The 26474-nt window shown below is 39.2% G+C and overlaps 1 protein-coding gene across 5 annotated transcripts in view; it reads left to right on the plus strand.

Moving 5' to 3' along the window:
- Positions 1-26474, plus strand: part of RBKS (ribokinase) — a 71762-nt gene that overhangs the window by 41036 nt on the left and 4252 nt on the right. For 3 of the 5 annotated variants that reach the window (XM_052806384.1, XM_052806388.1, XM_052806386.1), the window contains 2 exons: positions 213-304; positions 9974-10162. In XM_052806384.1, the coding sequence (XP_052662344.1) occupies positions 213-304; positions 9974-10162 (281 nt within the window). Of the gene's footprint in view, positions 1-212; positions 305-9973; positions 10163-25517; positions 26465-26474 lie in introns of those variants that run through there. The other 2 variants (XM_052806387.1, XM_052806385.1) reach the window with 2 other exon arrangements.

Below are 26474 nucleotides of genomic sequence, written 5' to 3' on the forward strand. Positions count from 1 at the left end.
TCATGACAGGTGCCTGCACATGAATTAGAAGGGAACTTTAATATAATAAACAAAACTTTTAGCAGTTCTATAAAATGAGGACACAGAAACTGAGAGCCTTTTGTGTGTTAATAATAAACATTGAGGGCCATGAATTAACCACAGTGGTGTTTCAGGTGATGGTTTATGAATCTAAAACACTAGAGATTGAGACTTTTTTTTTTTTCTTCCAGTAAAGACTTTATTTAATGCAGCTCCAGCCCTTGCTGACCTAGATCCACAATTTTATACCCATTCTGATATCTTCTGCTGCAATGAAACTGAGGTAAGGTCATATGTCATGTTAAAGAAAGAGTCTTAAGCAGTAAAATTTCAGAGGGCTTCTGTTCTCAGAAATGCAGCATATGGAGCAGGAGAACCAAGGCATGCTCCTCATAGTCCTACGTAGGACTTTTGGAGGTGACAAGTTTGATCCCTGACCTAACGAGCACAGAGGAGTATTCTAGAATACCATTAGATTGCACTCAAAATTAAATTGTTTGCAGCAGAAAAGTTGTGTCCAGCCTTCCTTACAAGTAGATGAGTAAAACAAATCTATAAAAGGACACTTTTAAAATGTTATCACTGAGTAGTAAATATTAAAATAGATCCTTGTTCTTGTTCTGTGGTCCCTTGATATGATTAGCAGGAATGTGCTAGCCATAGTGTTCTGACAGTTTTAAACTTGCTTGCCAGGAGGTGATGCACGCATGCTGCACTTGATGGTAAATAGTAGCTTCATATGCCTCTTCCTGTCAGGTCTGTTTTCAGTGAATCTGTTTCTCTGGCCCTTCAACTGTATGTTTCTGCTTTTTTTTTCCTCCTTTCCCTCTCTTTTCTAATTCAAGTGTGTTATTTCTCCCAAAGGAAATTATTTTTGTCACAAGAGACAAGCTTGTCTCATAAGGCCTTTGTTTAAATTTCTTATTTATTAGCATTATGCATGCTGTGTTCCTTCCCCTCATCCTCTGTTTATATAAACAAGAATGTGGGAGAAGTAACCTAGTGGATAGAAGCCATGCCTTGATCATAGTTAAAGTTATCTCCAACAACTATGATTTCTGCAATGAACCTTTGGGTGGAGAGGAGAGGGAAGAGCTAAGAGAAAAGCACGGCCCTGCTTACTTGTAGGATTTTTTGTCTGATGATGACAATGTCTGTCAGAGTCCATCACAAACCATATCAGAAGTTCTCAGTTCACGAGTCTTCTAGCATTTAAGGGTCAGTCTAAGTAACCCAAATGGACATCCGAGTTTTATTCTGGGATGTTTTGGTATGTGTCTGCTGAGTTCAGATACTCCAGAGCATTCAGGAATTAGCAAAGTAGGAAGGTGGGAGATGCCACAGCTCCTCAGGTCTCTGGAAGGCAAAGTTTCCAGTGTAACTGGCAGTGATAAAATTTGTGGCTCAGACACTGTCCAACAGCTACCAGAACTCAATTATATGTGATGAAGAGAATGCTAAGGCAAAGTGTTTATTCTTGTTCAGGGGACTTGCAGGACACCCATATGGTGTTTTCTTCATTCTTTCAGAAAGCACTTATGCCTGGACTATGCCCCTGGATTGGCTAAACAGTGTAACGGTGCATATTTTGGGCTGAGAACACCAGTACTGTCCCACCAATTTAGTAAATGTCATTCGTTGTTTGCTTTTTTCATAATGTCACTAGTTACTTTTTTTCCCCCTCCTGTGAAAACTTATCCCCCATATATTAGAAACAAAACTTTGTTTTTCATTACTTGTCTATTCCTGACTTTTCTCTCATTGCTCTTTGCAACACACATGTTAAAGTTTTCCCTTTGTTATACTTTATTGCTAGAGGACAGTCTTGAAAGAGACATTCTTCGAGAAGTTTAGCTTGCTGGAGCCAGGGTGTATTATTATTACCACCACATGGAGAAAGGAAAATTACTTCTATTTGGAGAACAAGAAATACAGATGTATAATTATAATAGATCCCTGCTCACTCATCTACCTTTCCTGCAGAGCTGGGGGTACAGTTTGCATTCTTTTCTGCTATTTTCTTTTAAAAAGAAATTACCGTTTGAAGATAGCTGGGATCACTGTATGCAGTGTCAGACACAGAAATATGCTTTCTACTGTTCAGGAGGCTTATCTCTTCTGAATTTATGGAAATGGTAGACCTATGGAAGTTCCTGTCACCCATATCATGGGAGCACAGATCCAAGTGTGGGACTCCTACAGCATATTCTGAGAACAAGAATGGCACATAAATACCTTTGCTTTTAACAATAACTTTTCCATACTTGGCGATGAAATCAATTATGTTAGCATGACTGTAGTAATCAATTATGTTTGATTTCATCCTCTCTGTGTGTCTGATTTGTTATTGAATTGATTTTCAGGGATGAACTATTGCCATTGTTCCTTTCTTTTTGCTGAGAAAAGAAGAAATATGAAGCATTTGTTTTTCTTATGTCAGAAGTTTGAAAGTTGTTTTTTTAGTAATTGTTATATATTCATATGCCATCTGTTTTCTGTTTTCTTTCATGACTTTCTTTAATTTCAGATCCCTGTAATGCATGCACTTCAGAAGTTTGATATAGAGATAAATGTTTACATACCCAAATAAAGGTTACCAGTCACATCTCTGTATGACACTTAAAAGCATAAAGTTAATTCTACAAATCTCAAAGATAATTCTAATTTTTTAAACTTTGTCCATTCAACCAACTACATCTGCATTTCATTCATCTTCTTAGATCAGGAAGTACCTAAGACTTTGATGATTCAGAATATATACTGAGAAAAGAGCTTTTTATACATTTTTTTTATTTCCCTCAGTATCTACTAGCAGTCACAGTCAGAAAAGAGCAATTGGATAAGATGGACCTTTGCTCTGAGCCACTATGGCCATTCTTATATTATGAATTTTTTTTAATATTATTCTCTATGGCCAAATTTATTGAATGTGCTCCTTACAGCTGCCTTCCTGAGATATTTTGTTCCAGCTCCATTGCCCCTCCTACTTGGTATTTCTAAGTCTCAACTTCCTTCTAGCCAAAATCCTATTTGTGTTCCTGCCTTACCCCTTTTGGGATCTTTTATTTTTCATTTGGGATTTTTAGGTACTACCAGAAAAAAAATAGTGTATTTCTGCTTTATCTTTACTTAGTCTTTTAAATAGTTAATGAATCGTCTTGGGTTTAAAGATGAACTCTTTAGAGCTATCCAGTTCAACTGCTTCTAAAACATTCTTTTTAACACAGACCTATATGCTAAGATAAGATAGATTAAATTTACACTGATTCTTTTTCATTGCTTGGTTTGGCTTTCTTAGTCATTTAAATTTACAAGTATTTAGCACACGATTTTACCGAAATGTCCTTATCTTTCTTGTTCACCAAGACATACTTTTAAATGATAAAATCCTGTGGTTTGTGGATATTATGTGAACGATATGTTTCTGACAGAAGATTATGTTAGCTGTAGAACAGAACTCTAGCCATTTAGCTTAAGACATCTCATACACTATGATGTGGAGTGTTTGTATTGTTACAGATGAGAAAAAGGGGGTAGTCCTTGTGATTAGCTGAATTATTATATGAGTCAGAAGTTTCTGTTACTTATTTACTGCCATGAAGGTCAGGAGTTTTGATCTGCAATGCCTTTGTCACAGAATAAAAGTTTTAAAATGTCAGCTATAGTTTCAGACAGCCTTTGGATGTTGGGTCCCAAACATGCAAATATCAAATACATCACACCTTATACTCCATCCTTCATTAAATGCTTTAGGATTTAATGAAATCACATGCAGTATCTGGTATAACAGCACAGCTTGTTCTTATGGATTTATGTGCTAGAGAAAAGCAAACAAAATTATACTATCAGTGAATTATCTACCATTAGTTTGTCTAGAAGGCTCTTCACAAGCCGTTCTTTTCACTTTTGCTTGTTGCAATAATAAATTTTTTTTATGCTTGACATTACTTTCTTTTTATGTGGTTCATGAACAAAAAAACTCAGAACAAATCTTGCAAGGTTATCAGTTCTTTCTTTGCTTAGCCTGTAGTTCAGTTTTATCTTTTCCCAGAAAGATCAAACTTGTTGAGACTAGTTTGTTAATTCCCAGATGTAGCACAGCCTAATCCCTGAGGTTTGTGCAGGAATGTGCTAGTTCTTCATTCCCTTAATTCTTCTAATGAAAAATAAATGTATCCGATGTCATCTTAGTGAAAACCAATGGTTGTTCTTTTCAGTCATCTATAAATGCTGAAAAAGAGACAACCCTATACAAGATGAGCTCTTTGGAATACTTACCATTTTTTTCCCACGTATTTGCATGAGTCCTTGCTGCAGTATGGCCCTAGGCACAACCACAATGTCAATACAGTTCATGTGTTGTTTTTCTTATTTAGTGTGTGCATGCAGTTACACAGCCCTGCAGGTTAGGAACCAAAATATATTGCACATCAGCGATTTCACTTTGGTCCTAAATGTTTTGAAGAACAGCTGCTTCTCCGTTCAAAGAATACTGAGGAGCCCTTCAGGAGAAGGAAAACTCCTAAATGGTTACAGCAAATGATTTAGTTTGTCAAGCTATTTTTAATGCAAAACTGGGAGCTGCTTTCTCCCTTACGTAAAATTGGTATCAGACTTCTGATCTAAATAAGAAAGGCCTAGCAAAGATTTAATTAAATGCTAACAGAATACTTTGGGGCTTCAACGGTAGAAAGCAGTAAAACTAAATATAAGTTGATTGCTAATTTTGTTAAATAAAGCTGCAAGATGTATAAAAATAATGCAGAAAAATAGGTATTATCCTATTGTTTCCTTTTAAGTGTTGTTGTCTATTACTAAAGGCTAGATCATTTTTGGAAGAAATATTAATAATGGAAATTCTTGTTAATATGTCCAAAATCAAGAGACAGTATTGACTTTTACAAGATTCAGAGAATACCAAGTTTATAAAACTATATTTGGGGTCTTGGATTAGGACATTTAAGATACTGCTTATTAATATAGAGAGATTAATACTAGGGATAGTCTTTCTTAAGAAAAAATAACTGATAGCTCTAGTAGTCAAAACAAAAATAGGTCCTTTTTTAGAATTAAAATATTTCAGAACATCTCTTGAATTTGCCTTTTCTGTTCTAAGTAATGGAAAGCTACTACTGTGCCATTATGTAGAAGTTGCCAGCAATTCACAGTATATTTTAATTCCAACTTTGTTCTAAAGCCCATTTTATCAGTTGCTGGAAACTATGAAATTTCCCATATTTAATATAAAATGGAAGATGTTACTTTTGGGAGGGGAGGGAATAGCTTCAAGCCAATTAATTTCAATCAGTTTTTAATTATTCTAGCACGATAAGTATTTCTGTCTGTATGTATGTAAAAATTTTATAATTTGAAACAACTGGAACTAGCTTGGCTTGTGGCCTGATATTGCAGTTGCTTATATACCAAATCTGTCTCACTACTTCTTTGGGACTGTTCACATGTGTTAGAATTAATGAGATTGAGTTCTTGTTCTGTCATTCTCAGAGAAATCTCCTAAGGTACAAGCCAAGTTTGTAGCCAACTGGCTTACTGTGTTTAAATATTTAAACTTTAAAATATTTTAAATTATCATATGTCATTTTAGATGGGTTAGCCTTTAAACTGGCACAGTTTCCCCATTGTTATTTATTAATTCTGTTCCAGCAGTACCAGGCAACATTTGCAAAGTTGTTACTGTGCTAGGTGCACAAAAAGCAGTCCAAATGATGGACTGCTCCCCAAAGAATTAACACTTCTTGTTATTTCACCAGTTTATATTTGCTGAGGATCATAAGATCACAGGATTTGGGAACAGACCTCTGGAGGTCTCTAGTCCAACACCCTGGTGAAGCATGGCTGGTTTAGGTCAGATTGCTCACAGCTTTGTCCAGTCAAGTTTTGAATCTCCAAAGATGGAGATTGCAGACCTCTGGGCACCTGTTTCACTGCTTCATCACCCTTGTGGTGAAAAAACTTGTGCTAATAGTGCAATTTCCCATGTTCCAGCTTGTGCGTGTTATCTCTAGCCCTATCCCTGTGCACCTTCAAGAAGAGTCTGGCTCCCTGTTCCCTATACCCACCCATTAAATTGCTGTAGACAGCAATTATATCTCCCCTTAGCCTTGTGTTCTTAAGGCTGAACAAGCCTGCTTCTCCCAGCCTCTTCTTGTACATGCTGGTCTCTGGCCCCCTGGCTGTCTTGATGGCCTTCCATGGTAGTGTGCTGTAGTGTGTCAGTGTCTTACTTGTGCCAGAGATCCCAAAACTAGACACCATGCTGCAGATTTGGTCTCGCAAATGCCAACAGAGGATCCAGAACATCTCTCTGAAAGTGGTTGTGTAAGCCATAGGCTGCCCCAAATGCATCACAGCTAGGAACACTTGGCAAAGGTTCATATCATAGTTTCATTCGCACTTTTAGCCAGTGCAAACTAGTACTGCTGTTGAAAGAAGTTAATTGTTTTGGGTTGGCTTTTGGGGATGGTGTGGGATTGGGGGGAGGGGTGTTAATTTTAACACAGATCTGCCTTGCAATCCAATTTGTTTCCTGGCCACACAAATGGCTGTGCTGGCACAAGAGAATGGGCCATGTGGACAAGAGTGGAAGGGAAAGAGCAGGATCATTTTTCTTCTGTAGCAGTGCTGGTTTGTGTCAACTTACTGTGACTAGACTCCACAGTCTAAAGAGACATGGAGAGTTAACTAAGATTAGTGAGGATTATGGCCAAGAACTTTCCTATCAGTTAAATTAAAAGCTTCAGTTAAATTTGTCTTCCACTTTTGTAAACAAAATTAAGATAATTCTGTGTGGATTAATTATATAATATCCATCATAGCTTTATTCTGACACAGTTTTGTAGAATGTCCTCTTGCTTTAATAGGTTCATTTAACTGAGGAGTTTTATGAGACTAGCTGCAGAAAAATAAAATTCTTAATTTGCTGCTCTTTTGTACAGTGCTATGGCAAATGTCCATATTGGGCTTTTAGTATTGTTATTTAATTTTTTCTTTACATAACCATTAGTTATTTCCTTCAATTGTACCACAGTTTGTTTTTTAAATAAGATTCTACTGAAGGGAGGAACTTAAAAACTCACCACAGTATTTAACATCAGTTGACATTTACCGCAATCTCTAATTATTGGCACAGAATCTGTCTGGCTTCTGCTGCTTTTATGGTTCTTCCAGCTTGTTCCAGTGTTTTTTAGTTTTACCATCCTGCTGTAGATGAGTTAGATGATAGTGGTTTCAAGCAGTTGAAGATCTACTTTTATACAGACTCTGCCTGTTCAAATAATTTTGTTTATTGGTATAAGTAGTGTAAAGATGAAAAGAAAGATTTCTGCAAAACCTTTCACATATCAGTCCCAGAACAATTCTTTCACTACCCAAGCGAAAAATCCTGTTCACTTGTGACACAGCAAGCACCAAGAGGGGTGCAATGCTAATGCTAAGCATACAGCATGTGCATTTCGTTAGTAAGAATATTATATTTAAATACTTCATTTACCTTGCTCATGAGCTTACAGAAGTGTAAATACCTCTTAAATAAACCCAAATTAGATTTGCTGTTTCTCTACCAAAACCAAATCCACTTTCATCCTGGAGAATCTGCAACATAGGTAGAATGTTTGGAATTATTGCCCCTCATAAAGTACATTGGAAATTCAGATAGCCAGTTTCATTCAAGGATTTGTGTTAATCCATTTTTATTCTTGTAACGTGATGTGTTACGTATTCTGAATACAGGAATGCATCATTCCTGCTCCAGAGATCTTAAAATTCATTAAGAGACACAGACTCTTTAGATGCTTAAATATTAGAGTATATCTATATTTTAACACTATTTATTATCTATCCTTAGTTACTCCAAAGCCATTATTGGTGTATTGACTTTTTGCAAACCTTGCAAGAAGATACATTCAAAAGGTTTTGTGAGATACTTTTTGAAACAGATTTTCTTATTCGAAAATACTTTTATAACCTTTTAAAAACTGGAATAGGTTTAATTTGCTTAGTTGGTACTGCAAGAGAAGTTTGAGCAGCATGGTGACATGCCAAAGAGAAAATTGGATAGGTTTAGTTGCCTTCTTATAATTTAAAGCTTAGGATATTCTTGTCTGGGATCAGTGTGGTTAACAAAAGTAGTTTTAAATTGCGTGTACGTGTCAACCACACCTTGCCCCTGCAGTGCACAAGTTTACCCACCAAGGCCTGCCACACCAGATTCTGTCTTGTAGCGATCAAATCAACAATGCTTGAAATCATTTGTGCACTTGTCTAAGTAGGGGCTGCAGAACTTGGTCCTGTAATTTTGAAAACTAAACCCAGAAAGTACTCTGCTAACGATACTATAAACTCTAGGGAGTGTATTGGCATAATCTGGCCCTTCAGAGCCTAAGGGTGGCTTCTCTCTCCCGGGTCAGGCTGAAGCGCAGGAAATGACAGTGGCGAGCAGCAGGCGCTGACTCACGCTGGGGGCGGTTTACTTTGGGATGGCTGTAGTAGTTCCTGTCCCCAGCTGTCTGCCCTCCCTCTCTCTACTACAGGCATGGCCTGTGCTTCGTGAAGCAGTTGTTTAATCACTAGAGTTTACAGTCCACTATATCAAGAAGTATGTGCACTGAATTCAAGTTGCAGTAATGCGGAGGAAGGTAGTTTGAAACGTTTCAGCAGCTGTCTCCCAAGAAGCCGAGCTGCCCATGCAGCAGAGGTCATGAAGTGTAGCTGGTGAATAGGTTCCAAAGTAAGTTTTCCACTGAAAATAGTGATGCCCAGTTATCAGGCAGTTATCTGAAAATACTTCAGGCTGCATTTTTCAGGATCCAGCAGCAGCCTTAGAGTGCAAGATAAAGTAGGACTTCCCTCTTCTCAAGCAAGCAGGACAAGATTCAGTAAAGACAGCAAAATACAGTATGTCTGTTTACTTACAATAGAGGGCATACCGTATTATGCAGGAGTACTACCTGCTAGACTGTTTCAGATAAAACACACTGTATTTTCTCTTCCCTTTCTTCCTGTTTCATTCTTGTTCTCTTCCCTGCCAAAACAAAAAGAAAAAGTACATGACGCTTGGCAATGCTATGCCAGCAAGAAAATGTATGAAGTGGCAAAAAGGATGCTTGATTCTGGAGTCTTCGCTGCAGATTTTGGGGAAATTTTGCTCTTAGTTGGGTGGAACTAGAAGAGATTAATTTTAAGAGCCAAATGGGAGAAGTAGACTTAAGGTCACCATCTGTTAGAAGAAGAGTTTATCTGTGTTTGTACAGAGCCAACACGGAAGAGTCTCAGTCTTGACAGAGGCCTATGGACATGGCCATAACACAAATACATAATAATCTTGTAATGGACCTTTGCCCAAAGAGGGCTTCAGATAACTTTTAGGTATTCTTATCTAAAAATATATATTAAAGTAAACAGAGTGGTCAAAGTTGAGCAATTTTTTTTTTTTCCTTGGAAGAGATTTTCCCTTGTGACTTCCCTCTGAACAGTGAGAATTTAAAAAAAAATTTTAAAAGTTTCTCACTTAGTGATAAATATCCCCCAACAATAGTGACCGAGTTGCCATGTAGCATTTTTCACATAAGACCACAAAATGCTTTTGCCAAGGCTGTGTCATTGTGTCTGTTTCACAGATGAAGAAACTGAGGCATGTGGGAGAAATGTGATTACACTAAGGGTTGCATGCCAGGTAAGTCATAGAAGCTGGAACAGAACCCATGCCTCCTGTGTCCCTGCCTAGGCTGCTCTCCATTAGTCTGCTGTGCCTGAAGTAGATGCTGATTTCAAACAAGGAGCAAGGCATAGCTGAATAACAGTGTAGGAAGTGGTTTCATGATCATCCTATAATACACATTTTAAAAAGATACTAAATACTGTTGTCAAATGCAACTGTTGTCCAAAATTTAATGCTGTCAGATTATGATTTTTGTTTGCGTGGGTTATTTTCCAGGCAGAAATTTTAACGGGCATCCCAGTTGGCAACCTTGAAGATGCTGAAAAAGTGGGATGCATGCTGTTAGAAAGAGGGTGTAAGCTCGTAATTGTTACTCTTGGAGCAGAAGGCTGCATGATGATATCGGTAGAAGAACCCATTCCAAAGCACGTTCCTGCTGGGAAGGTCAGAGCTGTGGACACTACGGTACGTTTTTGTGGTTTAACTGTCTTGCTTTGGAAAAGACTGCTTAAGCACTAAGGGAAGGCAATGAGTAATCAGCCAAATCTTTGGGCACTAGCACAAAGGCTAATTTATGATGTGAAATTGAGATCTTGCTTCCAGCCTCTCATATATTAAATGTCAGTTCACTTGAGTTTTATAGTCTGTATTGTAGGTGAGCTAGAATTATTATACATACTGATAGTATCTTCATGTTCCCCGTTTACTGAAGTCAGTACCTGCCTCTGACAGTAATGCATGATGCCAATGGCTTGAGCTGCAGTCCTGTTTTTTCACCTTTGCCCAGTCATATAATTCATCTTGTCCAGAACTCAAATGCTGTGGGAGAAAGGAGATACTACTGCCCTCACAGTCTGGAACTGAATGTTTGCCTTTTCTGACACAAGCATGAATTGCTTACCAAGTCTAGCATAAGGTGACTGAAGACATAATTTTTACAGAATATAGTGGAAAAAACCCAAAAAGTTCTTGCTCCTTCATGACGACTATTTTATGATGATGGGTGGGTAAGGGATACTTGGTCAGAGGCATTTTAGTCTTTGACATAAGGGTACTTTATTTACTTCCTGCTAAGAATTAAATGCAGAAAGCATACTCTAACAGACCACTAAATACAATACCCCCAGCAAAAAATAAAAGCAGGACAGGCAACAGTTAAGATAGCATTGCTATGAAAACCTTACCACATTGCACATATGGGGCTATTTTGTGTTCCTAGTATTATCTGACATAAATCCAAAATAATTCCAGTGGAGTTACTGAGAGCAGAGCAGGTCATTTTGTATGTACTAACTATACATTTAAATGCCTGTTATAATAACGTCATATTACATATGTTCTGTTACAATAGTTCATTAAAATCCTGGGGATTTTACCATCTGGTGCATTCCATATCTGAATTGCATTAATAATAACTAGTTCTTGTAGCATGTTTTTTATTCATGGACCTCATACTGCTTCACAAAGAGGGAAGGCAACTGCTTAAAAGATGAGGAAACAGAGGCATAGGGGACTGAAATTACCTAGCTCATTAGCATGCAGTGGTAGAGCTATGAGTAAAGTCACTTCATCTAAAACAGAAGATCACTCATAGATTTGGACTGTGATGTGCTGGTACTGTGGAAGGCTTTGTTTCACTTTAAATTTAGTGCTTTTCAACTTAACTCTGAAACAGTGGCTTTATTTTCCTCCTTTGCCCCTTTGTCATTTAGAAGTTTGACCTCAAGTTAGTGCTGATTTTGGAATGTCCTAAAGTTCTGGTTAAGGGAGGCATCACTGTACTGTGCTGTGCTGTGCATAAGGTTCTTGGTAGGGGACTACAGATACCAAACCACCTCTGCCTGCTTTTAGCCCAGAATTAAAAGTGCCAAGGGAGTGAAAGTCAGAGCTCCCAAAGCTGCCCAGAAGCAGGATTTATTAGCTTGGGAGCAACACCTTGTGAACCTGGCAGTACGGCTTCTTACTCTGAGTTGGTAAATCCACTATTGCTATCAAAGCTTAGTGTAGAGTTTTTTCTACATCACACAGAAGTGATGAAGAAGAAACATGTGTGATCTGCTTCTTCAAAAGAAGCAGAAAATTGCTGCCAGATCAGGTATTGTTTGATATCTTAAGATATTTGCTGCTCTTGGAATAAAACAGCAATACTGAAACCACACACTGTGACTGAAAAGCACTTTTTGTCTTGCCTTGCCTAGCAGTTCAGAGTTTCATGACTGAACTAATTTAATGCTCTTTTTTTTTTTGTCTTGTTTTTTTAAATAAAAGCAATTTCTTTGAGTTTACTGAATCCTTGCCCTGCCTCCTTGTGGCCAACAGGTTACTGTCTTTCACATAGCAGAGGATTTTCACAGTTAATTTTGTTAATCTACTTAAATACCAGTGGGTTGTTTTCAGTAAAACAGCTGTGCTCAGTTTACTCTTGCAGACTGAATGAAAAAAGATGTGTTGGCCTTCCATTATAAAAGTCTTGCAGTGCTTAGACTGATTATCTCTTTGCCTGAAAGCAAGTGGTTTTAAAGCAACCCTTCCAAACACTAAGCAAAATGTCATCCTCAACTAACCTGGATAGCTCTATTACTAAAATAAATACTAAACATTCTAGTAGGACATGTTATTCTCTTCAGAGGCATGTCTGCAGCAGATCCTTCCCTAGGGAAATAAGCTCAAGCTGTAAAGTGGCTTTAGCAAGTAGCCACCTATGCACAGAGTATTCAGAGCTGTTCATGTGCATGCTCTTAACATGCCATTTAATACTAAACAAAAGTTGCTACCTTAAACTGCCCTGACCTCAGCAACTTGAGGGACCAGGCAGTAATTTTTTAAGCTACCATAATCCAATCACATCTGGTTATGTGCCTGTATCCATATTGACACTGTTTGGCTCTGCAGAAGGTAAGGTTACTGCCAGACAAAGAGTTAAATGATGTGTATAACCCATGATAGGATTTGCAAAAGGTTACAGAGCCCTTATGAAAACAGTCTGTATTAAAACAGAGTTTGCCGTTTAGAAGATACACATATAAAATACCAGATGAGCTTCAAAGGCCTCTTCCACTGTAGAAATTTTCCCATAGCTGCTACCACTGCCCAGAGCCTTCTCTGCAGCAGCGCAAGTTCAATACTGCCTCCTGGTCATTTCTGCTGTTCACAGCAATTTTGAAAATTTTTGATGAGAAAATACTTGGGTAGGTACAGCCACAAAGATTAAGAATTTGAGTTCCTTGTCCCAGGTAGCGTGCTCCCCATTCTCCATGTTCATAGGTTCATCAGAGAGACTAAGGGTTGATAGACCATAGAGCCTGGCTCTTCCTCCTAGTCCTTGATAGGTGGTTAATCTAAGAGTTTATTGGCAGAACACTGGGAAAAGCTCGCTCCATCTCCCACTTTGTGGTGGAACATGAATCTTCAAGATTGAAAGTCTGGCATTTTTCACCCACATTAAATCAATACTATAAAGGGAAAAAAAAGGCTTGTTGATTTTTTTTTTTTAGCGCTAATTATCTTAATGTGGGCTTTACTAATGTATGCAATGCTTCCCATGACTGTTAGCAGAGCTCTGCATACACAATCCAAAACATGTAGAGCACGAATAGTCGTTTAGAAGGAAGTTTTGCAAGACATGGTATTGTAAAGCTGAAACATCTGTTTCTTCTGTTATAGCTAAATAGTGCAAGAAGCTTTTGTTAAGAAAATAAACTTTCCCTTCATTTTAGTAGTTTCTGCTAGCTATTTTCTGTATGCAAATTTTGAATAAAAATAAGTGTATTATTGAAAAATCATCCTTAAATTTTCTGTATGAAAGAAATATCTGATTAAGCCCACTAGCTGTATCAATTTGTATTTGAAGCAGATGACGTACGTTAGAGACATTTGGCACATAAAAAAGTACTAATATGTAGATAATATAAGGAAGGTATACATTATAATCTATTTTCATTACTTTAAATAGTTGCTTTTAAATCTACTTGACTACATGAAGTTAAATATATGTATTATTTACTTTATTTTTGGAAGAAGCTATTTCCACTTTAGGTGAAACTATTACATGGAGCTGCATTAAAATAGCTGTGAAGGATAATGATATAATGCCATTTATATGACACTTCTTCAGTTGGTAGCAGAAGGTTTCACAAACCATTCACAAATTTGATAAGCATTTCATAGAAAACAACAATATCATATACAAGCATTTTGCAGTTGCGTGTGTGTGTGTGTGTGAAGCAGTTTGCTTGCTGCTGAAGCAGAAGCACAGCTGAGGTGGGACACAGCCGCTGCTTGCAAACACAGCTGTGGGACATGACTGAACACAGTCAGGTCAAAATTGTACTTGAGGTGAAGTAGATGATCTGTGTGATGAACCACACAATGATCCTGGATCGTGGCATCTGCTGCTGCAGTAGTCCTGAACACGCCATCCTGGCAGAGACATATGCAGACAGGGAAGTCCACAACATTGTCCATGTTGGAGACCGAAGCTCTGCTCTTTTTGCCCCTTCACCCCTGCTATTCCTCCTGTGCTTCTGACAATCACACAAAGTGTAATTTACAGCACTATTTACATCTATTTACATTTACTAATTATATTCCATTGAAACTGCCAAGGAAAATTTGTCAGAAGAATGTAATTACTCAAAGCTGGAATTTGGCCAGCAGTGAGATTAGTTCGCTTCCATTTTGCAAAAAAGCACTACGGGATCTTACAGAGCCGAGTGCTTCAAGTGGCAGCTGGGGACCAAGTCAAGCCCCTGAGGTATTGCCGGAGGCCTGCCTAGGGTTTGGTATGTGCAGGTGGGCTTTGCAGAGGCAGTTGGGCTGTCTGGAGCTCCAGGTTACTGAGGGTCTGGGCTTTAGAGGATTGTCCGTGCCAGGCTTCCTGTGGAGGTGGGGCAGTCCAGTGGTCAGTGGCTACAGCAGGCTGGAACGTGCCTGCTGGCTCTGGGGCTGCACCCTGGGGCTTGGAGCTTTGCCTTTTACTGTGGTTGCTCCTTGCAGTTGAAGGTGGGGTGTCCTGTCTAGGATCCATGCTTCGAATCAAAGGGCTGGCACAGGCAGAATCTCTCCTACGTGGGGGTATCAGTGGAAAACGGCAGCTGCCCTGCTGTCACTCCCCCATTTCCAAGTTGCATCATGGAGGTCACTTTTTGTGGGGAGGTGCTTAGGTTTAGTTTTTGTAACCTCTAGTTTGCTCCAGAGCCTGGTTTGGATCGAGATCCTGAACAGCATTCATACATGCTTACATCAGTTAGGGTGACTCCAGTTTCCATCCCATCTGGTCTTTTAAATACATAGTACAGTTGCTCTGCTTAATGTCTCTTCATCAGCTTCTACTTGACCTCTAGGTTTACACATGCCGATGTTGTGTGCCCAAAACTCCTGCATTAGCACACTCACAATCAGGAGATTAGGCATCTGCATATCTAGCTTAGGCGTGGATGTATTCTCTGTAAAGACAAATGGAGACACTTGGGCACACAATATTTAAATGAAAATTTGGAATCACTTTTCACAATGGTGCCCTCAGTAATCACAGCAAGTCCATGGTCTCCCTTTTAAATTTCATGGAGAACCCAGAATGTTTAACTTCACACTATTTCTAAGCACAACCATTAAATTTCCCATCAAATTTCTTACATTACCAGCATTTTCTCTGCCTGGCTGTGCTTTTTGATACAGAGAGTGCACAGCCTGCTGAGGGAAGCTAAGGAGATCACAGGTTGAGGTGCCATGCTTATAAACAGTAAACTCATTTATGAGACATGATAAAATTCAATATTTAATCTACTCAGTTATGCCTGAAATTTGATGCGAGTGTATGATTTATTCTATATGGTCCTCTGTATGACATTCTCAGAGACAGATGATACATACTATTTGTCATAAATGTTACCATTATTTTTGCATGTCAGTTCTGCAAAATGAAGTCTAATTGCTACAATATGAATTTGTCATCAGATGTTTTATGTTCAAATCCTATTAAGTTGCCCTCTGATTTCTTATTACAGTGTATTAGATCTTGCTCTTTTACTACAGGAGAGAATTAAAAAGGCTGTCTTTAAGCAGTAGAGTGCACACTGAGCAGCTTTATATTGAACTCTTAAGACGTTACACAGTCTTTATTTTAATAAAGCCTCATATAAGTGTATAGCTATATAATTTTAGATATGTCACAGTATTCAGGCCTGTGCCATAATTGTCGTCTAAAGAAGGCAGTGTGGTTTAGCGATTTGAACAAAGGACTGAGTAAAAATTCCAGGGCTCTGCAAAAGACTTGCTGTAAATCCTTGGGAGAGTTATTTGTCTTCTTTGTGTGCCAATTTATCTATCCATAAATTGGTGCTGCTATTAATGTATTGCATATAAACCATGAGAAGTCTGTTAGAGATCAGAACAGAACCTGGGAGGCCTTTTCCCAGGCTTGTCATAACCTCAGGCCAGTTGTGCTTCTTTGGGGGCTTTGCAAACTCATTGAAGTTCTGCTTGAAGTTGAGAGGTCTTGTCTGTAAAAATATGGTTTACACTAAAATTCTCTGACTTAGCTGTATCTTCTGGTTTGGAGGAAGCCTGAGCCAGAGGAGTGAAGTGGACACTGAAATAAAGCCTTAGAATATAAATAAATCCAAACCAGTCCTCCTAATAACAGCAATTCTTTGTCTCCTGACTTTGTGGCCTAACGTCTGAAGCTCAAGGGGATATAAATACAACACTCTGTGCAATGACTAATTACTCAAAATTCTGTGCATCAGCAGAAGTGGGACTTGTGGTTGACTCTAATATTATCAAATGCCTTTGCTATTTAATAATCTTGTAGCCGTACATTATTTAGCTTGCTGTTTGCACAAAGAACAGTGATTTTATTTCAGCTATCTCTCAACAAAGTAAAAATGCAGCTGGTAGTAAATGAAGCATTTGGCAGACAATGTGTCTGATGTACAGTTCTCTAACTTGCTAAGAAGAGAAAAATGTTGTTGAGTGTTTAACCTTTTCCTACCCAAGGATGTAGCAAGGAGTAAAGTGACCACAAAGGGCAAGGTCTTCTATTTTTTTTTTCTTTTTCTTTTTTGTTTTCATTTTCATTTTTTTATTTATTTTCTTCTTTTTTCCTTTTTTTTCTTTTTTCCTTTTTTTTATTTTTTTTATTTTATTTTTCTTTTCTCATCTTCCCTTTCTTTTTCAAGGAAAGCAAAAAAGTTACTATCGGGCAAACAGCTTATCTGTCAGTGGGGTTTATTCACACACCAACACAGAGTAATTATGCCCAGAGCTCCCATTAACATCCCGCAAACCGACAGCATAATAGCTTCCTTTCTTTAACATGCAACCAAAATAGGTTAATAAATAAGTTTAGTTCCAGTCATAGCCCACTTTCTGACTTAGCCTTCTGCATTCCCCCTTTTACAAATATGGAATCCATTGAATTTTTGAACAGAAAAAACATGAGGAATAAGTTAATCTGCCAGACACTCAAATCAGCAATCTGCACTGTAAATCTATTTAAAGCTGCATCTATTATGTTCTGAAGTTCAGCTGAACTGTGAAAGGGCACATGACTGAAATCACTGCATTTGAGTTGACTCACAGTTAAGTGTAGATGGGAATTGCTTGGCTCATCACAAGTTTCTGCTTCTGATTCAGGCCTTCTAAAGACACTTCAGTTTTTGAAGACTTGATCAGTAGCCTAAGGGTATACGGGTATCCAGTGATGAGAGCAATTGCAAGAGTTGCGTCCCTCTGCATTGGCAGTCAACTGAGAAAAGGTAGAGCAAGCTCTTTCCCCTTGGAGACCAGAAAGCTATATTATCACCATTTTACAGGTAGGAAAAATGGAACAAAAATGTTAACGATTAGGTGCTCTGAAGCACTAGCTAAAAATATCCTGCTCCAAGTTACATAGGGCGTTGGGGTGATGTACCCAAAAATGAAGCACAGGTGTATATTGTCCCATGCTACTCTCTTAACTACTAGACAACATTGTCATGGAAGGAAACACTGTTTATCTGCCTAGTAACTGTTTATTTTAATCTGTAAGAACAAACAATGTAAACAAAATGAGCAAACAGAAGCAGGCTTGTACAGAACAATTTGCAGCCTTGTTTTCCAGTGGAAGATTCCACGGACCACCCGGGCTTTGCTCTAGTCCTTTTCTCAACCACAGATCATCTAATTAAATCCCTCTCCATTCCTGACTCTAAGTGGAAGAGAGCCTACAGTCCTGTACAGTTTCTTTCCAGATGGAAATGCATAATTTAACAGAGATACAGCTGACGGGGAGAAGTGGGCCCAAAGCAGTATTAGCATTTGCCACAAATTGCATTAAATTACAAGGGGGTACTTAATGAAGATGTAGAATAAAAAGATTAAAACTAATATTTACTTTTCTAAGCCCCTTCTAAGATTGCAGTGCCAGGCGACAAAAACCTCGTAGTAAAACTGAATTTCTGTCTCAGTTACTTTAGTGATACCAAGAATTGTTTGGGTTTGATATACACCATCAGTACCAGGTCATAACATTTTGTCCCATTGCATCCTACAGCTTTGTTCCGTATACATGTATACATATACGTAAAGTTGCTAAGCACCTTACATTATTTACTACTTCTGTACTCACAACACAAGGTAAAGTACTACTCTTAGTGCTGTTTTGTAGATGGGGAACAAAAGCACACAGGGACTGGCTTGTCAGTGGCAAGCAAACCTGCTTCCCTTGATAAAACCATAACTTCTTCTCTATGCTTCTCTTCAAAGAGAATTAGGACTAGAGGAAGAATTTTGTCAGGATATCAGCTGTCTCATTTTTAGAACTGGACATCGTTGTAGATGTCAACGTAAATGAGAAAGTACATAGGAGTACAGAGTCGCTTTGCATTGGATGCTTCTTGAAGAGGCTGTAAGGGGTTTGTGGAAATGTGCTACGAGGACAGGTGCTTTGGCTCCACTACTGTCATACTGAGAAATATTCCAGTTTGGAATTTAACCCACTTGATTGGTCTGGACAGAAAAAAGTAGGGATGCTGGCAGCATTTATGCACCAACTCAAATGTTTTGTTTGGGAGCCAGAACACATGAAGGATACAGCATCCAACATCCGGGCCTGAGACTACGTTCTGATGAGGTCTAGGAAAGCTGAGTTCAGAAATATCTTGAAGCTATCTTCGTGCCATCTCACTTCTGGGATGCTTTAGTAAATGAAACAATAGTATAATTTATACAGGTTGAGAGCAGAATTGGAAATGACCCTTTTATTGCTTCTCTTGGGCTAACTATGGCTTGCAACGCAAGTCAAAATCATTGCAGCAGAACGTGCTGCATCCCTTTTCTTGATTTGCTCTCCTCCCCTTGTCTTTATGATGAAGCCAGCACAGGGTCTCCACCAAGAGGATGTTCAGTGCTGGTATGTAGCTCACCTTGTGTTCAGAGCACATATTGGGCTGCCAATGTCAGTTGTAATGGTGCATAGCACTCTGAGATATCTGAGTTGCACAAAGGATGGAGAGGAAGGAAGACCAACTGTGTGCAGCCATCCTTTCTAATTAAATTCCTGCAGTTAAAAATAGCTGGTGGAAGCTGGCGCTTCTGGCACATCCAGAGCGTCACCTTCCCAAGTATCTTTTTCTGGCCTGAGCCGTAGGAAGTTGAAAATGTGATCCGCTGTGTAAGAGTGCAGCATATTCCTCATCATTTTTTACCTCTTGCATTTATGGTTAGTTTACAAATGTCATATGCCTCCTTTTCTTCTTTAAAACTAGTCTCTGTGGAATCAGGTATCATCCTGGCTATTGTGGAACGTAACCTACTCTTCTCAGTTTGTTCACGTCAGTTCTGTCTATGGTGAGAGAGAAAGCAAACCTGGCTCCAAAGCCCCTTGACTACTCAGTTACCCAGAAATGCCAATTGCAGTAATGTTGATACTGACCTAAGACCTGATTTCCCACAACAGAGTTTTCATTGCCAAGTAATTTTGGTCACTACAGAAAACAGAAAGGTTTGCATTGGATCAGTGATACTGCATAATTAGGTTTTCAAAAGAACAAGAACAGAGAAATGAGAATAGTAGGGAAATCAGGCTTCTTGCTTTTGCAAATTCTAACCACAGAAAATGCCAGAAGTTTTATTTCTTATCAAGAATAAAGCAGTTAATCTTTAGTAGCCTGTCCCATAGACAGAATATATTTTACAGCTTCAACTAGACAAATGGAAGTAAGCTAAAACCATAAGTTTTGGTGATTGATGGCAGTAACGTCTTTAATAGCCAGTTTGCAGTTGAGCGTAATGATTTGGTCACTTTTCTCAGGGTTTTGTTTTGTGTCTGTGTGTGTAGAGGTAGACATACAGATATAAAACCAGCTATTCTAGAACAACTCTGCTGTAGAAAAGCAGATTCTGAATTCTGGCAGCAGTATTTGTCAGCTGCCCAAATGGCTATAAGGTGTATTGGTTTTATTCATTTCAAAGCACAGACACAGGAGCACAGGGAAAAGGTAAAGAGAGTCTCTGGAAGCTCATGCCTCATTGCTGGTGTCTGTGATTTTGTTACTGAAATCATTAAGCAGGCAGTATGTTCGCTGGAAAGGTCCATGTTATGGGGAATCCCGCAGAGAATGCCTTTCTGTCAGAAGCAGTGCCTTGGTGCTCACCTACTTCTGAAGACCATGAACGAGGTGCAGGAGCCCTGTTTTCTGCACACCTGCTCCACAGATTAAGGACAACAAAATGGGTGGGTAGCAGAGAACAATACTCTAGAGCAGAGCAGCAGTTCTGGCTTGTAGGTCACATCTAGCTGAACTTAGAGAGAGGAGTTACAACTTGAGTACTCATCGAAAAGATTAGACAAACTCAGTAGGAAAAAGAATGCAGGGAGCTGGCAAGAGGACAATGCTAGAGTGAGCTCAGACAAAAAAAACCTCCTGAAGTTTGGTGGTTTTTTTTTCCCTCCAGGATATGTAGTTCAGAGGTGGGCGGGAGCAGTGGCCAGCCAACAAAGGCTAGATACTGTGGTTTTGAAAGAGGGACTTGAGCATATGGAGCTTTCGTGCAAAAAAAGAATGTTTTTTTGATCAATTCCAGGCGAAATGGCAGTTGTGTCATTCTGAGTGCATCTTGTCAGATTAGATGGGATCACTAAGAGTCTTTTGGCATTTTCAGTCTGAGAGAAAAAAACACATGTGGCTAGTGAAATTGCCCAGCAAGGAGATTTCCCCCTTCTGACTTGGCTGTTAGATTATGGGGTCCTGAAGCCATGTCAGCCCCTGACATGATACTGGGTAACACAGTTGGTGACAATTTGGCCAGTTCTCTCCTGGTTGGGGAGCTCTTTTCTTGGAAGGGAAACCAACTGCCAGTATTTGCAGTGTACTATCAGAATAACATGATGTATTCTGGGCAGTGCTTTGGCTCTAGTTTCATTTTTTCATTAAATGAAATTTGTGAATTAACCCATAAGCGTGAGCTTTGTTAGGAAGAAATTACAAGTTGGCATGAGTATGACATGAATATTGAAGGGAATGAAGTACTTCTCAAGGAATTGAGATAAGTGAAGCTTTTTATTAGAGTAGGAGAGTAGCTGCATGTTGTTGAGGCTCAATAAACCAGTTTGAGAAGTACAAATCAACTTTTTGAGGAGCTGCTATATTTAGTGCCGAGCTTCAACCACAACTCTGATTCCATGCAAGTTCAAACTTTGGGAAAGGTAGATACAGCTCCTGTAGCATGTTCAACTGAAAGTCCGCCTTATTTCTATTAGTGGTATATATGCTATTCTTTGCAAGAGTGCCACTGGAGAGTTTGTATTGAGCTGAAGTGTGATGAGAGTTTTCCAGTACTGCGTTTCATATGTTGTAAGTTTTCTATATGCACTCCAGCAAAAAAACAAGTGTGAAGGGTTTCCTCTGCTAGTTTGAGTTTCTCTGTGAGGTATGAACTTTCAGATCGAATGAAAGGAGGTCACAGATCATAGCTCAAGTGTGAAACCAGGGAAGAAGCAGGTACCAAGGCAAAAGCTAACTGAAGCTTAAACAAAAATTTATACAGAAGTGTATCCTAAATTGAAATATTCCTTGCCAAAATATCTATCACTCTGTTAGCACAGGAATCATAGTAGCGGTGAATTGTTTGGTTGATGGGAATCTCACAGGTTCAGCAACATGGATCTGTTGTTTTCAGAACAGTGTGTGGAGGTCCTGGTTCAGTGCTCTTACACTATTGTGTAAGACAGAAAGAAATTCAATCACCTCTCATTAATGCTATCTGGAGTTGAAAGGAGTTTATATGAGCATCATCACACTGAATTGTTTTGATGATTCAGAAAACAGAGTGCTCCCTGTGGGTGAATACTTTGTTGGCTTTCTGGGGTTAGTCTAGTAACATAGAATAACTTTCTTCCCTGGTGCTGAGTGGCATACTGGAATATTATTACCTGGCAGTACAAAGCTCTCCCATGCTCCCTCCCAGATTTAGTCAGTGTGCACTGAGAGAAAGCCATCACCTCACAGATACCTTGCAGTATTTTTCTTGTAAACAGCAAGGCAGGAGCTCCTCTGTTCTGATCCTGACTGAGTGTCTAGCAGAGCTGCGGGCAACTTGTGGTCCACTTACTAATTTTGGATACCTCAGTTTTGGGGTTCCCAAGCTGTGCCTCACTTTTGAAGGATGTGACTCCTCTTACAGTCTGTGAAAGATCAGGAGCTCTGGATTCAGCCCACAGATGTCTCAAAGTGGGTGTTCCTAACATTCTTGATCTTAAGTTGGGTTCATTTCCCATCATGTGAAATGAGAGCACTATTACCTGCCTTCAAAGCAGATGCTATATAGAGCTTTGAAACATAAAGCAGGACTGTGTGATATGGCCAGATCTGTAGATACTTTCAGCTGTGCTTTTTAGATGACATACATACAAATTAAAAATTGCAGAGTTGTGAATGTTGTATGTTTTATTTCCAACATTCACCACAAACCAGATAACTTTTCAGGGGAATTCATACATCTGTAATGCTTGTTGCTGATCTTTTTAGAAACTGAATAACTTAATGTAGTAGGATGTTGCAGAAAGGAAAGAAAATGCATGCAGGAGGCCTTGTATCAAGATTAATCTCTCAGGAATGCAGGGGGTTAACGGTCAGGCTGATTAATCGCTGTTAATGAACCATCAGGAAATCTGTCAGGAAGTGGGTAAAAATTCCTGACGGCTGATGTGAAGCATTGTGTGGTGTGCTTTGGTTTTGATATTTCCCAACTGATAGTCTACAGTGGGTGTAGTTTAGTTACCTCTAAGCCCTCAAGACATGTGAAGGACCAGATGATATACTGCGCTTGTTCAGCTTGAGTAAGTGAGCAAGAAATTTTCCCCATGCAAGGCTATGCAAGTACAACGCAACATAAATGCAAGAAAGTCAAGGATTGCTCCTTCCCACAGCTTCCCAGAACAGAGTCTGGAAAAGATACAGAAAGGAAGCGTGATCGTTCCCTCATTCCTCTGGTCTGAGCCCACACAGTACAGAGGGAAGAGTGGAACAGGCGGCTTTCCCTGTGTGAACAAGGAGCCAGAGTATTAGGACTTGGATACACAACTGAGTTAATGAATTGCCTGGTGTTGACCGAGGGTGAGGTTTCACAGTTGGCTTAAGCTGATCTAAGATCATGCTGCTGCTGAAAGGAGTGTTTCTAACCTCTTTCTCCTTGGCATTGGACTAGCTATCATGTGGTAATACAGCAGCTTGCTGATCTGGGTGGAAACTAATGTTTCTTGGTCAGTGTTGGCTGGCTTAGTCTTCAGATGGATCAGAGAACTGATCTGCCTCACTGCTTGGCCGCACAAGTGCTAGATCTGATGTAGGGGAGGGTGTGGGAACATGAGCCAAGGATAAAAACATGAGTGGGGACTGAGCCTTTCAGCAATAACATAACCATGGATTGGCTTAAGCCTATTATGAAACTGCAGTCTGAATCACTGGAATTAAGACTGCACTGTCAACCTACAGGGAATGCAAATTAAAATGTGTTAGCTTACGCCTCCCGCCGTTCTTAAACAGTGGCTGAATACAGCCATTCTGCACGTGGCTGGGAGGAAGGAGTGTGTGGTAGGTCAGCAGCATAACAGTTCCCTGTGACTTGGTCTGGAGTATGCAGAACACATCAGACAGCATCGGTGTGTGTTTGGGGAAGGCAGAGGGGAAGAAGAAAGGAACAGACGAGCATTGCTACCATTGATTCTCTCTATATATTTTCCTTTGGCTTAGGGTAACATGTTCTAGCTTGTCTTCGTGACAAGACTGCAGAAACACTCAGCTACCAGAGCAGAGATTAAGCACAGTAAAGCAGTTGTGGATCCAGACCCTAAAGGTCTGGAGCACAGTGTGCTTCTCCTAGTACTTCTCCTTTATCTTCAACCCAAGTAGCTTTGTAGTGCTCTCTAGTCTGCACCAAAAGTCTAACTTAGACTTAAAAAGGCAAGCCCTGCTATTTGTTTGAAGTTCATTTGGTTTTTATTGCAAAATTCAGTAGTTCCATGTTAAGGACTTTTTATCATTTTATTCTGGCTCAAAACTCCATGCATAGATATAGGAATAACTGTACTAGTGGAAAATCTCTTTGTAATTTTCAGATAGTTCAGGTTTAAGAAGTTTGTGACCAAAGGTCTGCTCCTGTAAGCATAGTGGTGGAGAGCCCCACCAGTATCTGTGGGGTGCCCTACAAAGATGGCAATCCTTCCACACAGCTTCAGCAACCCCAGACACCACGGGAGTAGTCACCCTTGTTAGGCCTTGAGCTTAGGAAATAGTTTTAAGATAGTCAAATTAGTTTAATTTCAGGAGAGTTTCAAGATAGTGGAGTTGGTTTAATTTAAAGACTGCCTTAATTCAAACTGCCAAAATATCTCCCTAGTGAAACATAAGGAAAAAGGTGGTGGTGGTGGATTATTAACACCCCACCCCCCAAAAAAAGGTATTGCTCGGGCAAATAAATGCAGAAGTCAAAAAACCAGTCAGAAACATTTCCAGAAATAAACCATTCTCCATCACATAGAGGATAAACATGGGCTCTTCCAGGGAGAAGGAAATCATAAAAGTAAAGACAGGGTAAAAAAAGCTGTATAACTGATTCAGCCACTGTTACCAAGGGATATTTTGCTCCCTGAGCATTTCAGCTGAAATTATCTTTTAGCTGAGACATAGACCCTCTTGGCACAAGAGTGTCTGAATATATCCCGAAGGTTTGAAATGTTTCTCCAGTTCCACTAGTATCCTTTCATCAAAGCACAATCCAGGGATTCTTGTAAGGAGGCATAGGCTTTCACCACTTATGAAGAAGAGATAATGAGCCTCTTCACTGACAGATATTTTTGTGTTACATGAGGCTAATTTGTAGTTTGGGTACAGAGTAGGCAGAGGTACAGCAAGGAATGCTGAGCAGATGTGACACAGAGCGGTAACATCCTTAGCATAATCCAGTATCACACGGTTATGGAGTGCTATAAATACAACAGGAATTCTCCAAGGCCCAATTCCTTTGACAGAGTTGGGCATCTCTGCATTGCCATGCATTTAGACTGCACTAAATCAGTGTAATCCTCAGGCTTCATTCGTTTGTGCACTGCTGTGAATGCTCCTCGGAGACTATAAGCATCATTGCAAGCAATATTGTTGAATCTACATTATAATGCAGTTTTTGACAGCTTTTGGATTGATGTTTTGATTTATTCACTAAATGAAGAATTTATCATTACAGGCATGCCTAATGTTTCTCTTATACAACACATCATTCCTTTTAGGACTTGGTAACATGCTCTTACAATGTATTTAATGGAATGAATCCATGTAATACACAGGGCGTACATGGACTGTGACTTCTTGGAACAGTCACCTGAGGAAAGTTTTCTTTGGTTCAGTAACAATGTCAGGCTTCACGAGCCAGAGCCCCCTCCTATTCTTACATGGTTGCCATTACTCTTGCCCAAGAGGACAGGCTGGGAGTGTGAAGGCTAAGAGGTTGCCCTGGAACATGGCAATGCAACTGCTGCAACACTGTGAACTGTAGCTTTTGGCCTCTTGGCCTCCAAATTTTTTTGGTGAACAAGTCATCTTACTGTATAAGTGAAATGCATCCTATTATTCTACACATGATTGATTGAAAAATGCTTTACTTGCTGGAAGGACTGTTGAACAATATAGTTTCCACTTAAAAAGCACTTTCCTTAAAAAGCTTCTCAGGGCAGCATCGTATAAAAATATCTATACTAAATTTCTGAACCAGCTTCTAACAAATCAGGACTAACAAAAGCTAAGGTATAAATAGAAGTGTTTTTGTGGGTTTTCTCTTCTCTAGAGGCACAGAATCTCAATCAGTGCTGGATTGTAATGAACAAAAATGCCCTTTTCCAGACATACAGGAAAACAAGGACCTTCCAGACTAGTGGCATAGAATATAAATAGGTTTTCAAAACTGCTTCAAAACCATAAAACTTAGCCAAAACTGTAACACTTGCATTTTAGAACTAGCCACACCATATCAGACAATTTTTTTGATCCAATTCTTTATTTTATTTCATACAAACTAGCATTTCTGCTTTAGAGAAAGGTTAAACAAGTTATATTTTTATAATTATGGAATTAATTGTATCCAGGCACTCAAGGATATGAGGATTGTCTTAAAGTCTGCAATGTATTAGGATTTCTGGAAGACAAATGCTGAAGAATGTAAAATATTACATATTCTGTGTTTATATTTTGTCAGTGGGCAGAATAAATGCACCTTACTGGTCATTTTCAAAATTCATTATTTTTGC

This window comes from Harpia harpyja, chromosome 13, assembly GCF_026419915.1.
Source record: "Harpia harpyja isolate bHarHar1 chromosome 13, bHarHar1 primary haplotype, whole genome shotgun sequence".
Classification (NCBI taxonomy): Eukaryota; Metazoa; Chordata; class Aves; order Accipitriformes; family Accipitridae; genus Harpia; species Harpia harpyja.